This window comes from Penicillium waksmanii, assembly GCF_028829765.1.
Source record: "Penicillium waksmanii strain IBT 27052 chromosome Unknown utg000002l:1.0-3326099.0:1.0-3328782.0, whole genome shotgun sequence".
NCBI classification, from domain to species: Eukaryota; Fungi; Ascomycota; class Eurotiomycetes; order Eurotiales; family Aspergillaceae; genus Penicillium; species Penicillium waksmanii.
Window position 1 is genome coordinate 2,007,205 of NW_026643249.1, and position 14,196 is coordinate 2,021,400.

The 14,196-nt window shown below is 52.2% G+C and overlaps 4 protein-coding genes across 4 annotated transcripts; 1 reads left to right on the top strand and 3 right to left on the bottom strand.

Annotated features, from left to right (window-relative positions):
• Positions 1-551: 551 nt before the first annotated feature.
• N7481_002440 (uncharacterized protein) lies at positions 552-2,515 on the top strand (the record flags this gene model as incomplete). Its single annotated transcript, XM_057261659.1, has 3 exons — positions 552-610; positions 683-1,314; positions 1,428-2,515. The coding sequence occupies 3 exons, from the start codon at positions 552-554 to the stop codon at positions 2,513-2,515; spliced, it is 1,779 nt and encodes a 592-aa protein (XP_057126591.1).
• Positions 2,516-2,938: 423 nt separating this feature from the next.
• Positions 2,939-6,581, bottom strand: hir1 (putative histone transcription regulator Hir1; the record flags this gene model as incomplete). Its single annotated transcript, XM_057261660.1, has 7 exons — positions 2,939-3,033; positions 3,126-3,868; positions 3,891-4,776; positions 4,812-5,903; positions 5,983-6,201; positions 6,328-6,402; positions 6,545-6,581. 7 exons carry the CDS (start codon positions 6,579-6,581, stop codon positions 2,939-2,941), a joined length of 3,147 nt encoding a protein of 1,048 aa, XP_057126592.1.
• Positions 6,582-7,471: 890 nt separating this feature from the next.
• N7481_002442 (SPFH domain-containing protein) lies at positions 7,472-8,838 on the bottom strand (the record flags this gene model as incomplete). The annotated part of the gene is made up of 3 exons (XM_057261661.1): positions 7,472-8,255; positions 8,347-8,667; positions 8,711-8,838. The coding sequence occupies 3 exons, from the start codon at positions 8,836-8,838 to the stop codon at positions 7,472-7,474; spliced, it is 1,233 nt and encodes a 410-aa protein (XP_057126593.1).
• Positions 8,839-10,154: 1,316 nt separating this feature from the next.
• Positions 10,155-13,186, bottom strand: N7481_002443 (La domain family; the record flags this gene model as incomplete). The annotated part of the gene is made up of 4 exons (XM_057261662.1): positions 10,155-10,719; positions 10,819-10,888; positions 10,959-12,199; positions 12,273-13,186. 4 exons carry the CDS (start codon positions 13,184-13,186, stop codon positions 10,155-10,157), a joined length of 2,790 nt encoding a protein of 929 aa, XP_057126594.1.
• Positions 13,187-14,196: the final 1,010 nt, after the last annotated feature.

Below are 14,196 nucleotides of genomic sequence, written 5' to 3' on the forward strand. Positions count from 1 at the left end.
TACCTAGGTACATTGTAGGAGTATACAGAAGTATACTACCACGAATACCATACCAAATGTAGGTACTACCTAGTAGGTAGTAATCCCAGAAGTGAACTCCAACTTAAACCTTGGCTAGATTATTTTTACGTGGTGGCTGGTGCTGTGCTGGTGGTGTGACCATGTTGATATATACTAGGTACTCTCCAGTACTGCTATCCAGTACCACCAGATCCATACGAGAACGAGAACGAGGAACGACTCGGAGGAACTTGAATAAGGCTTGAAGCATCCATCGTACTGTTAGCACGAAAAATCACTCGTAGTATCTAGACACTCGCACTCGCACTCGCATTGGCTGCCCAGCCGCGCTCAACCTAAACCGAAAAGGACGCGCACGCATCCCGTCTTGCCTCTCACAGCCTCACTCAGACTCGGCCGTATGACCGGATATACAGTAGCACGACTAGTACTACATATCTAGTAGGCAATCCCCACCAGTGCGACCCAGTGTATCATCCACTCCTACTACCATCTTGGCATTCTTGCACCTGGGCATATTTCAACTTAAAATGCCCCAAATTAATGCAGACGCAGATGACTGCTTCGAGTACACTACAGGGAAATGGATGTACGCTTAACTTTACACAAGTTCTCTGCACTTCACACTTCACACTTCACTAACAAGCAACTTGCATCACAGCTACAATGACGCCCTCAGACACTCCGAACGGAGGAAAATCTTCAATATCCCAGAACTCAAACGCCTGGCAGCCCACTCAATCAACCAGTCCGAACATGATCTCACCGGCTTCAAAAAGCTCGCCGAAGGTGGCTTCAACCGAACCTTTTTAATCACCATGCGCGATGGCTTCCAATTTGTCGCACGCATACCATTCCCCGTCACAGAACCAAAATCTCTCCTCATCGCCAGTGAAGTCGCGACCATGGACTTTCTCCGCTCGCACGGCTTCCCCATCCCCAGGGTCTTCGGCTATTCCACCGTTGCCGATAACCCCGCGGGGACCGAGTACATGTTCATGGAGCTAGTGACAGGAACTAACTTGGGCGATGTCTGGTTCAATCTATGCGAGCAGGAACAGACCACCATTATCACGAATCTCGTCCAGCTCGAGTCCAAATTAATGGCCCTCAGATTTCCCGCCAGTGGAAGTCTTTATTATTGCGACGATCTCCCCAACAATTATCCTCGAATTCTTATTCAACCCAGCAACGCGACTAATGAGAACTCGAAACAGTTCTGCATTGGCCCAGATACATCATTTCGATTATGGTTTGGCAAAAGACTAAACCTCAACGTAGAACGCGGTCCCTGTAAGTGATCACTAGTCCCATTAATTTCCAGAACTACCTGTTACCAGAGCTCTCCCCCCCCCCCCTCCTCTACTTAAACAAATCTAACATGCAACCTTTCTCTGCCCCAATAGACCAAGACTGCTTCGCAGCCCTAACAACAGGCGCCACCAAAGAAATCGCCTACCTCTCAGAATTCGGGAAACCCCTCCACCCCTTCCAACGACTCCGCCGAGAAGTCCACGCCTACGAACCCCAGTCGCACAAGGATCATGTCCAAAATCTAAAGAAATATCTAGCCATAGCGCCCGACCTAATCCCCAGCGGAGAAACAGACCAATACCTCCACCGACCAGTGATCCGACACCCAGATCTCCAACCAAACAACGTCATCGTAACAGAATCCCTCCAAGTAAAAGGTCTAATCGACTGGCAACACAGCACCATTCTCCCGCTCTTCTTGCAATCTGGTATCCCCCTCTCAGTAAAGAGCCAAGATATCGTCGACCCGGGATTAAGCGCGCAGGACTCGGAACCGACTTCGCCAAGTCTGAGCCATAAAGACAGCGGCAGCGAAAGTGACATCGACAGCGACAGCGACAGCAACGACCTACTGCAACCAGTGGGAGATAGCACCAGTAAGCCCAGACACCACTGGACTTCAAAAGAATTAGAAATCTTCCGCCGCCGACGCCTACACCGCGAATATATCAGACAAACAGCGAAACTCAATCCAGAACATTACGAAGCTCTATCAGAGAAATACAATAAGCTTCGTCGCAGACTCTGGCACCACTCGGGTGATCCCTGGGAAGGAGATATCATCACCCTGAAATCGGACTTGATAGTTTTTTCGCGACGTTGGGCCGATATCACCGGCAACACCGATGCTGACTCGGATGCCGATTCGGATTCTGATACTGGGACGGGGACGGGGACGGGTAGTACTCGCTGCCCAATTTCATTTTCAAACGAGGAGGTTAGAGAGTGTCTTCGATTAAATGCCGCGCAGGCCGAAGCGGATGAACAATTTCAGGAATGCCGGGATATTGTCGGGGTTGCTAGTGAGGGGTGGACTCCGATTGCGTCGTATGAGAAGGCCAAGGCCCGCGCGAGGAATTTGAAGATGGAGGCTTTTCAGGCGGCGGAGTCCGAAGAGGAGAGGAGGAGGTTGGAGGAGAATTGGATTTTTGATGATTTTGATGAGGTTGATTATACATGACGACTCGTACCTAGCCTGCATTCAATTTGTCCCTATGGTGACGGGGGAAAGAGGGCTATTGATTGTTTCATGGGAGAGGGCATTAATTCAAATGAATCTTTCAAGTTGAAGACACGCACAGAAGGGGAGGGGTGGAAAGACCCTGAAGATATGATATGATACAATTGATACAAACGAAAATCCCCTTCTCTTATTGCTAATGTAAAAAAAAAAAAATCAAAAAATCGAGTTCAAGCAGCCATGCAGAAACCGGATAGATACCTTTCAACCATGGTCCCGCCCGACCAAACAAGCCAATGTGTAAACGCCGACTCGGAACCCCGTTTTAAAGAAAGCAGAAAAGGGTTTAATAAGAATAGGGAAAGAGAAAAGAAAAGAAAGAAATGCAGGGAGAAACAAAGCCAAAATATCCTAGATCTAGAATCATAGGTCCATCGCATCGCCTTCTTCAGCTCCAACCACCATATCAAGCAACTTGGCGTATGGAACAGTCACGCGCTGAAGTTCGCGGTATTTACCTAGAAAACACACCCAATTGTCAGCAAAAGAAACACGAGAAGAGGAATGAGCGAAAAGAGGGAAGACGAGAAGGTTGAAAAAAAAAACATACCAAGAGCAAGAATCACTTCCTTAAGTAGAGTCTCCCGCGGCCAGCCACACAGATCCTCCGAGCTCTCGCGCCAACTCCGGCCATCGCGCTCATTCTCCTGCAACCTCTTCACAAACTCAGTTCCTTCTTCATCATCAAATAAACCACCAATTAACCCCTTGAGTAACTCCTCAACCTTCATCTTTTGCCCCTCGGCGCCAATGCGCTTAGCATACATGTTGAGATAGAGTCTGAACTCCTCCTTCGCGCCTAAGGACAGAGCTGCAGCCATGCGGTTCTCAAGATGCGCGATAGAAACGCTCGACTCGAAGGTTTCGTAGCCTTCGCGCGAGAGGAGAACTTTGATAAGTCGTTGGAGGAAGTAGGCCCGGCCGCGAAGAAGGGTTTCGTTCGTTGTGTTGCGTTCCAGGAAGGGGATGATGCCGGCTGCCACAGCTGCTTTGTCTTCTTTGTTGTCTGGCTGGGGGCCGGATGCTTGCTGGAGATTGCCGATTGGAGTATCCGTTGAGTTCCAGTATTGACTGCCGACAGCCCACCAGGATTCTGTGATGCGTTGCCAGGAGTACATTGATGGGGAGTAGGAGTATCCTTCTCCGTTTGTGAGTGAGACGACCACGCGGCCTTCAGAGTTCACACGTGCGTCTGTGATGGCCGGGGTCGGGGTGGGGTTGGCGCCGAGAGTGTGGATTGCGGCATCGAGGACGGGTTGGAGGGAGACGGGGGGGGTGTGGGGATGAGAGGTGCTTTACGTTCCAGACGTAACACATGCCGACGGAGGAGATACACATTAACCAAGGTCCATTGCACTCTAGAATGACTGGCTGCGCTTCCAGGACGAGGGCGCTTACTAGTCGGCGACCAGCTGGTGTCCAGATGTAAAGAGAGGCGTCCTCGCATCCTGCAGCCCACATATGTTGGTTTCCGGTAACGAGAAGGACAGGTCGAGGGAGGAAGTCTTGCCATAGTGGCTGCTCACCCCGGGAGAGTGTGAGTCGGACGGGCTCGCGATCAACAGCACGGCCGGTCAAGCTGGCTGGAGATGGGTTCCGAGCCTCGAATATCACGTCTACCCGAGACTTGCTAGTCGATTCACTTCCAGTAGCACCAGTAGCACCAGTGGCTGCAGAAGATGGTGGCTCTGTAGGCTTTCCACTAGAATCGAGAGCCCGCAGGATAAAGGTTCGGATCTTAGGAACTGCAAGCCGTAGTTGACTGACCGACATGCAAGGGTTCGTAACTGCAGGCCGAATGAATTCCGGAGTAGGTTGCTGTCCATTTGGTGCAGGTTGAACCTGCGCAGGGACTAGTCCATCGGGCGTGTTGGCCATGATCGGGGTAGCACCATTTTGACTTGCCAAAGCGACGCGCTTCTCGACCTGGTTTTCTTCGTCGCCTTCTAACTGGGCAATCTTACGCTTATTTCCCAGAAGAAGAGCAGTCAAGCCGCCTTTGGGGAGGCCATCGAAGGGCTTCGAAAGATCGACGATGGATGTAGGTGCATCGCCCTTCGCTTGGTTGCTTACAGAGGCTATCAGGCGGGTCTGAGGAAGAGATGACTCGCCGCCTCCAGCCCCGGAGACAAGTAGCGGCGCAATACGCTTTTTGCCCTCTTTTGTGTATGTGGGTCGTTGCTTCAATCGCTCCAGCTTTGCTTGGTAGGGATTTGGTTTTGGAGCTTCGTTAGACGCAGGGGTTGACGCGGTTCCGTTAGTCTGCTGTTTTTTTCTCGGGGGGCAGGCGAGGGTGCTTGAGCAGGAGTTGTGCCATTCGAAGGCTGAGCAGAGCTGCCATTGACGGCAGCCTCTTGGGCATCACCCATCAGTGCACCCATGCGACCCTCCACACCTTTAATCTCGCCGGCCTTGCTTTGCTCCTCTAGTAGTAGTCCGTCCGTCGTCTCCGTGATGCCGGCACCTTTGCGGTTTGTACCGAATTTGGTGAGCGATTTCTCGTTTTCTTCCATATCTGTAGCCCAGCCCAACTCACCCTCTTCAAAGCGGGCAGCAACAATGGTACCATCGAGAGCTGTAGCGAAAAGGCATCTGCCGTCGGGGCTCCAGGCTAGATCTGAGATTGTCTTGGCGGACATTTCCTGAGCGACAACGATGGGGCGAGCGTTGCTTGTGATCCAGACACTGAGAGATTTATCCGCGCCGGCGCAAGCAATGACGGTAATGTGTGGTTGTCCCGAGTGGCCTTCAGGCTGGTTCTTTTTGGGCTTTTCTCTTGAGTAGAGACGAGGCGAAAACGAGCATACCTCGACAGGAGCTTCGTGACCGATGAGGTTGATATCGCCATCCCACGAGCCACGATTTATGATAGCAACCGAGCTAACGGGACCGTTGACGGCATTTGCCGCTGCAATGTGCATACCGTCCGGCGACCAGGAGCACCGACGGAAGTACGCAGTGAGTGGAGAATTGGCGAAGGGAGTTGTGATGGTCTGTTCGAGGACGAAGTTGTTCATTTGGTCGTGAGAGCTTGAATTCGGCGCCGGAGAAGTGAAGCGGAAAATGCGAACCGTTCGGTCATCACTCGCAGTCGCGAAGTACTTGTTTGCCGGGTCGAAACAAATGCCCTTGACATGACTCTGGTGCACGGCGATAGTCTTCAATTTCTCGAATGTATGACCCGACCACACCACCACCTTGGAATCCAGACCAACCGAGACGAGGATCGACGAGTCGAACGACCATCCCAAATCCTGCACATCGTTGTCGTGTCCGATTAATCGTCGAATTGTGCGCCAGTTCTCAACTGGAGGTGCCTCGTCTGAACCTACACATCGTACACGCCGAACTCGTTAGCTTCGCCTGCGCTATATCCACCTGTATAGACCAGCCATGTTGGGACGTACCGAATGTCGAATGTGTAGGAGGGTTTGCATCAAGCGTGTAAACGCAAACGATCTTATCATCCGCGCCAGAAGCGAGATACTTCCCATTTGGGGAGAAGCGGACGGTATGAATAGTGCCGGAGTGATTGCTCATCGAGGCCAATTGTTTCGGCTTGCTGGCGAATTCGGGGTTGCCGGTATTGTAGATGGACTCTGTGGACCAGATTCGAACGTATCCATCTATTACGCGCACAGAGCGAGGCTTCTGTCAGTTCACTGCGAATTCCCATATTCTTCCTTCCCTCCCCAGCCGTCCGTAGGGAGAAAGATGAGATGAAAGGAAAAGACGGGGAAAAAAGAGCTTACCTCCAGCAGCTGTCACCAGCCTCTTCCCATCTGGCGACACATCACAACTGTAAACCTCGAAGTCTTTCCGTTCACCTGCGCCAAACGAATCCCCAAATTAGCCTGATGAAGCTTCCGCAATCGATAACGATGAATGGGACGAATATGGAGCTGGACTAGTAAAGGATTCCGCTTCCCTCATATCCAGTGCAGAAAGTCCGCGTGAAGTCAGACCTACCTCCATGTGTGAGCCAGACAGGCTTGATGATATGCATCGCCCAATGCTGGCAGCATGCGCCGCTACTCCGAGGTTCGAGATAAAGACGAGAAAGATATCGGACCGGATGTATTGAGCGAAGAGATCAAATGGAAGGCTGTGTAGGTGTCGGGAGGGTTCGATTTGAACTGGGGGAAGGGTTAGGTTGTAGGCCGATGCGGAACGAGGCGAGCGTGTTCAGGCGGAGGCAATGGAGGGCGTGAGGAGGGGTGAGATTCAGGTGTTTATCGTGGCATCGCAGAGCCAGAGCTCAGGTGTCGGGGCCTGATGTTGAGGCAAAAAAGTTGGAGGGGGTCAATCTGGAGTGAAGGGGGAAGGAGAAGCAAGATGGGAAGGTGGAAGGAAGGTGGTTTACAGTCGGAGAGAGGGCGCGCCCGATAGAAAAGTCGCGATCTCCAGATTGGCGCGTGGCCCGAGCTCCGCGTTTGCGTTGCGCAGCGCATATCTCCGAGTATAGCTATATAGCTATATCTAGAGTTAGGAATTGCAGAGGGTCAGTTCTAGTATTTCATAGACTTCCAATTGGTTCTACAGGCTATCATACAATCGTCCCTTTCCGCTTTCTTTTCTCCAGTTTTCCCCCATTTTCGACTCCCCCCCCCCCCCCCCGCGGTTCCCCCTAGTATGTACACATATCAAGGATAGGCCAGACCCGTGGGTTCCGAAACAGCCGCTTCGTACCTTCAAACCCTGGTGGAAGAATGCTGAAAGACATGAGTTGAGGAGAGTGATACAGAGTAAGCCACGACCACCACCGCAGGGGCGAGGCACCTTCGGATGGCGGGTGGGATGCGAAAGCAAACAAAGAAGAGGAACAGCGAATGCCATTAGGAAAGAGAAGGGGAGATCATCAGTCACGGTCATTCCGAGAGCTCTCGCACAAGTAGTTTATTGCTTGAACTGGTTGTCCTGGTTGACCTCATTCATCACCTGCTCGGAAACACCATCGCGGGCCGCTACCTCCTCGACCTGTGCAGCATCGCCGATAGTCTTCTGCGGCGTCGACTGCTCCACACCAATTGCCTTGGAAGCAATACCCTTAGCTTGAGTCTCGCTAATCTTGCCGTAGACGGACATGGCACTGGCAATCATGCCACCCATGTCACCAACATTACCCGGGACCACCACGGCCGTACCCTCACGAGCGAGCTTGGAGAAAGCATCAACGTACTTCTCGGCAACACTCAAGCTGACAGCACTGTGGGCGTGCTGATCTCCTTCACGAATAGCCTTGGCCACAGATTCAATTCCGCGAGCTGTAGCAGAAGCCCGGAGCTCGATAGCTTGAGCCTCACCGGCAGCTGTGTTGATGCGCTCAGCACGCTGAGCCTCGGAGGCCAGGATGACGGACTGTTTTTGACCCTCGGCAATGTTAATGGCACTCTGGCGTTGACCCTCGGAGTCGAGGATCTCGGCGCGCTTCGATCGCTCGGCGGTAACTTGGCGGTGCATGGCCGAGACAACCGCCTCTGGTGCATGGATATCGCGGATTTCATAACGAAGGCAGACAACACCCCACTCTTGTGCGGCTTCGTTGATCGCTTGTGTGATGTTTGTGTTGAGGGTAGCGCGCTCCTTGAGGACGTGGTCGAGTGTTAACTGGCCGATCTCGGATCGCATAGTTGTCTGCGCCAGCTGTGAGATGGCGTACTCAGCATCCTCGACTCCGTAGCTATGGAATTAGAGATGATAGTCAGCGACTGGCCTTGTTGCAAATGTTGAAGATCCAATCCGATTCGATCCGCCCCCGCCGAAGAACGTACCTTGCTTTATAGGCGTCAAACACTCGGGTATACAACACACCATCCAGCTCCAGTGTAACATTATCCGCTGTGATGGCATTCTGACTAGGAATTTCAATAGCGGATTCTTTGAGACTCTTAACGTAGGCGATGCGGTCGAGGAATGGGACCATAATAGCTAGACCCGGCTCCAGGATACGGTCGAATTTACCCATGCGCTCGACGATCCATGCTGTCTGCTGAGGGACGAATCGCACGACGGTGTTTGCGGGGAGAGAGGGGCGGGTATTGAAATAGGTGGGAGCACCACTGGAATTTTGCTGAGGAGCAGCTGCGAAACCACTAAAAAGGGATTCGGGGGCCAAGTTGCGAGGGGGAATTTGACACGGCTCGTGATTGCGTCGTGGTGGTCACGCATGCGGTGGTTGGTCGTGACAGGCGGCTGCGCTGCTGGAGGAGGGATGAACCCCGAGACCGTAACAGTCTCGATGTCTGGCGAGAAGCTCCCTCCATTTTCGAATTCTGGGGTAGAGTGAAGGGGGGAAGATGGGGCGGGGGAGATGAGAGAAGAGAGAAGAGAGCAAGAAGGCGAGAGCTGTCGGAGCGGAACAAGCCAATTGCCAATCGTCGTTACTCCAGTTGGTCCAAGTGTGGCTGCCTCAGGCCATCAACGTGCGGAGCTGGGGTCGGAGTATAAAAGTACACGAGAGTAGGGGTATACGGAAGAGTTTAAATTATCGGCGAATCATCCACATGGATGTATTGAATTTCCTTAAATCCTCGACTAGTTAAAAAAAAAAAAAGGAGGAAAAAAAAAATAAGCCAACAAAAACTCGGAACGACCTGGTATATGCACAACCCAAACTGAAAAGGAATAATTGGCCCTGTCCACTTTTCATTCCTCGCATTAGGAAAAAAAAAATAAACATAATCGATGCGACAGATAAATTCCCGGGAAGCCGAAGTCGTAAGGGAGGTTGCCCCAGGGTGGGATTTGGGATTTGTTCTTCGATGGAAGCAGACACTCGTTTGGAACAGAGCACGGTAGTTGACATCATACAAGACACTTTTTTTCATTTGTTGGGCTCGACCTTTGCTTTGCTCGGTGTCAAGAAAGGCACCATTATGCTGAACTCGCTAAGATCCAACATGCAGAGCCGGGATGTCGGCATCAGCAAGCAGGAATAGATAAGAACAATTGGAAACAGTCGAAAAGGACGTGGACACAAAGACACAAAGGGGAACAAAGTTGGAAAATGAATCACAAAAAAAGTTTCTATAATCAGGAAGTGAGGAAAAAAGAGGATATGAAAAGAGGAAGAGAAAAAAAAAAATCATTTTTTGAGCCCCGGACACCGTTGAACCAGGCATCGAAACGAAAAGTGGGGAGGATATTTTGCCCATAATCTCATGCCCGGACTCCTAAACATTTTGAGAGAGAAAAAAAGAAGAGAAAAGAGCCCATGATCAAAGCAAGCAGCTGCGGAACACAAATGGCGAGGCGAAGAGAGGGAGGGCGATATGGAGATAGAGATAGGATGAGAGAAGCCCTAGGAGCTTCATAATAGAAGGGAAAAACCAAGCCGTTGTTTGTTGCGATGGAAATGACCACTTGGCATTCTAGTAGGGGAAAAAGGGAGGAAGAAGTGGACGAAGATGCATGCAAAAACCTTTGGACACAACAATGCTGATCATGATTTGATGGAAGGAGCAAAGGAAAATAATAAAAAGAAGATGGATCCCAGAAAGCAAAAACAAGAAGAAGAAGGGAGAAGAGCAGACAAAGAACAGACGATTTCGAGAGGCGCGACGAGGAGGGACGTATGTATTCAACGCGCGCGATCTCGCCAGGCCGGCTTTGACTGACGGTCACGGTTGAGGAACATGCCAGTCCTGTTCAGGTTAGACTGCTCCATTTTCCCGCTGCTCATGGCTGCACGAAGGATATCATAGACAGCTGAATGGTGCATGAAATGTGAACTCCGAGACAGGCCAATAATATCTGAGATAACCGGCTCAGGAATAGGAGAGCGACCGTAAAGATATCTTTTGTAAAACCACATAAGAGCATTGAATCCATAGTCGACGTGTCGTGTGAAAAAATCATCAAGGGCTGTACGCCGAAATTCATTGTACAATGACAAGTCGAAAGTGCGGGTCAGATAATCTGACCATGAGTGATAGGGAGGGCCAGTGAGAAGGCCAGATTTTGGGGGTCTCTTGTTGGTTCGACCCCCAGATGCATGATTTGATGAGGAATGCTCGGAAGAATTGTTGACATTAAGGGACTTTTGGTAGGATTTATTTGCTTTACCTTTCCACGCCGAGTTGCGGTGTTGGCGGACAACGGAAGGTGGACGGATGGTTTCATCATCGTCATCAACACTTTCAAAGCTAAGAAATAAAAGTGTTAGTTGGGGTTGCTGCAACCTTTCTTTCATGTTTTTGGCTTCTTTTGAAAGAAGAGAATATCATGAAACCGGCTCATCATACCTGTTAGCTAACACCGCACGACCGGAGCAAATGGAGGGTGGGCTCGTCGGGTTTGGATCTAGTCCGCACGCTGCAGGGCTATTGTTAACTTCTGGGTCGATCCAAGGGGCAAAATGGGAAGAGTATTCTCGCGGGGGGACTCTCGGCGGGGTAGCGATGAGTATCCATGGGGTATCCTACATTGGCAATCTCATTTTGAGGCATTGACGGCTGAAACTCGGGGGCTGTGGAGGACAGCGATTGGGAGCCACGGGGGCTAGTGCCGTTAGAGACGAAGTGCTGGGTTCCGTTGGGGACTGAGCCGTTGGGACCGTGGGCGTTGAAAGGGACGTTCTCGTCAGTCTTGCTAGAGTGGGCTGCCGGGGCAGCACCTTCGTGCTGGGCAGAGGGCTCGCGCTGGTCGTAGGGCAAGATCCACTGAGCCCATCTCTCTCTCGGGCGCAGGCGGTCCACACCATCCTCGCCGGTTTGGTATTCGACGGTTCGGAGTTGGCGAGAGATGTGACGGATAAGCTCAAAGTCTTCAGTGAGAGACTTGACGCGCTTGAAGCTGGCAATGACACCCAGAGGAACGAAGCCTTGAGAGTCCATCTGGCGACGCAAGAACATGTCCTTGCACATGTTGTCCACAGAGAAATAGTATTCGAGCTGCATGGAGAGCATGTTCATAAGGGTGAAGGGCTCCATGTATCCCTGGTAAGGCATAGCGCTCATCGGTGCGGGGTTAACAGCCTGGTAACCGTACATGGTGTTGATTTCGGCGGGGAAGGGGTAGACATTGTACATGTTTCCAGACGCAGGGAGGGAGGGAGAGCGCATGGGCATGCGGTTGCCCTGCTGGGATCCGTTGGCGAGACCATTGTGCGATCGCTGGCGGTCATTGAAGCCGCCGTTAAACTTGGGAACAAAACCGTTGTTGGCAACATTGCCAAACTGAGAGTTCTGACCATTGAAAGAGTTGAAAGGGCCGCGGCCACCACGGTTGGCACGGCCGCCGCGGTTGAACTCGAAGCTAGCGGGGTCGGCCGACTTGGAGCCGGACTCGGCCCGGCGGTCGTTGGTACGAGCAGCGGCTTGAGCATCAACGGCGAGGTTGGGGTTCTTTGAGTTGGCCTGACCGTTCTTGCCGAACTGCTTCTGGGGGCGAGCGACGTTCTCACCGTTGGTGTGCTTTCCATTGGCATTGGTGTCCTCGGCAGCACGGCCTCCACGGCCACGCTCAGCGGGCTGGGCCTTACGACCCTCGGGGGCGTTGACATCAGCGCTGGTCGAGCGACGCGCCTGAGCGGGAAGCGAGGCTGCGCGGTTGGGGCCAGCCTCATGTTGGCCACGCTCTCCAGCGGCTTGCTTGCCAGTAGATCCTTGGGCAGGCTGTCCAGAGCTAGCCTTCTCACCAGCAGCGTGAGCAGCACCTCGGCCACTTTCGCGACCTCCGCGGGCGCTTCGGCGGCTACCTCCACGACCAGATGGGGGGAGGGGGGGTGTTGAACACGGCAGTAGGGACATAGTCCACGGGCATCCACTTCTCCTTGCCGTGGGTGCGCATGACGGGACTCTTCTCAGACTTCTCGGTCTTGTCGGTCTTCTCCTGGGCTTTCTTCTTCTCCTCATCGAGAGCAACCTCGGGAGTAGGCCATGATGAGGCGTCAGCGACAGCGGGGAGATCGTCGCGGCCCTTGCTACCATCGGACTTCTTGCCGCCCTTGGAACCTTCCGTTGTGCCATCGGTGCCCTTCTTCTTCGAGCTAGACTTGGAGGACTCCTGTTGAGTCTCCTCTGCCTTTGCAGAGGCAGCTTTTGTAACGGGCATCTTCACCTTGGCATCCTGGGCCTCCCTCCTTTGCTGCCAGATGTTCACGCTGGGAAGAGGCGCGGCCTTCAGCTCCTTGGGGGGAGCAGGCTTCTCATTCTTCTCGGCCTTGTCGGCCTTCTCAGTCTTCTCAGACTTCTCTGATTTGTCCTTGGATCCCTCGGTGCCATTTTCAGACTTCTCAGCCTTGGCGTCCTGAGACTTCTTCTCTGACGAGGCATCAGTCTTGCCATTGGTATTTGAAGAATCACCCTCCTTCGACTCCTTTGTGGATCGGACGCTTGGGGAAGAGGTTCTCGAGTGGACGGCCTTCGAGCGGGTCTTGCTAGTGACGGTGGTGAATTCCTCGTCCTTATTCACGCTCGGTGTGGGCTTCTCAACTTCCTTCGGTGTCTCGTTCTCGGAGGCGGGGGTCACTGATTCCGTCGTAGCGGTAGCATCGTTGCTCGATTCCTCGGGTTTGGGTTCGGTACTTTGCACGTCTGTGGGAGTGGCCTTGGCTGGTACTGGTGATCCAGAGGGGCCCTTGGCGGCTTGCGCGTAGGAGAAAGTGCTCATCTTGACGAAGCTTAACAAAACTCGGATGTAGAGTCAAATGCGAAGAGGTAGAAAGGGTTCCGGATTGGAATCACGATTACTCTGCTCACAAGCGGAGTTCTGGTTTCCGTTTGGCGATCCTGGAGAACTCGATTAAACGCTGACGCGCGGGTCTCCGGAATCGTGGTAAATTGAAAAGAAAGCCTTCGCCTTTTTGCAATTCCACCAAGAAATGTGGTCCCTTCTTTTCACGATTATTCCCACGCTGTGTTATGTTCGGGGATTTTCGAAGAGGGCAAGAAGAGATGAAACTTCTCGCGAGGAACGTTGTCGAAGCGGCGGATCGCGAGGATGGGAGGAATGTGAGGATTGGCGATCTAAGCCACAGGTTGCATGTGTAGCCTCGTTGGGTTACTTGTTCAAGTGATTGTTGGTCTGAAAACCTCACAGCTAGCAGACGCACAGATCGAATGAAAAAACGAGAAGCTACTTTAGAAAAATATCCGGACAATGAAACAGGCGCTGCCTTGTTACTGCCGAAACAATCAAGTTGCGAAAGAAATGAGCTGGGTGGCCCGCACAATCAATCCGCTTGAGAAGTCGCAACCAAAAAAATGACTCGGATGGTGTCCAGTGTTTGTCGGATCCTTCAAGAAGATGTCGACAACTGAATAGGTCCCGCTGAGCAGACAAGACGAAGACGCGAGTAGGGATATGAGGGTCGACGAAAAGTCCTGACGGTTGTCGGCAGACAGGTCGATCCTTTAGTGGAAAAAAGAGATTGTGGGCCGGAGAAAGGCGCCAAATTCCACCACGACTAGTAGTCTCGGAGAAAAGGGAGGAGGAGAGAAATCGGGTCCTTTCAGATCTCACTTGGAGAGACGTTCAAGGAGTGCCGAGGAGAGTTTCGGAGAAGCTCTCAGTGGAGAGGGTGGAAACACGTTCGCGGAAGGACGAACGAGAAATGGAGACCACTGCAAAGGAAGCAGGGGACTAGAAAGATCAGTTTGGAGGTTAGAAAAACTGGGGGT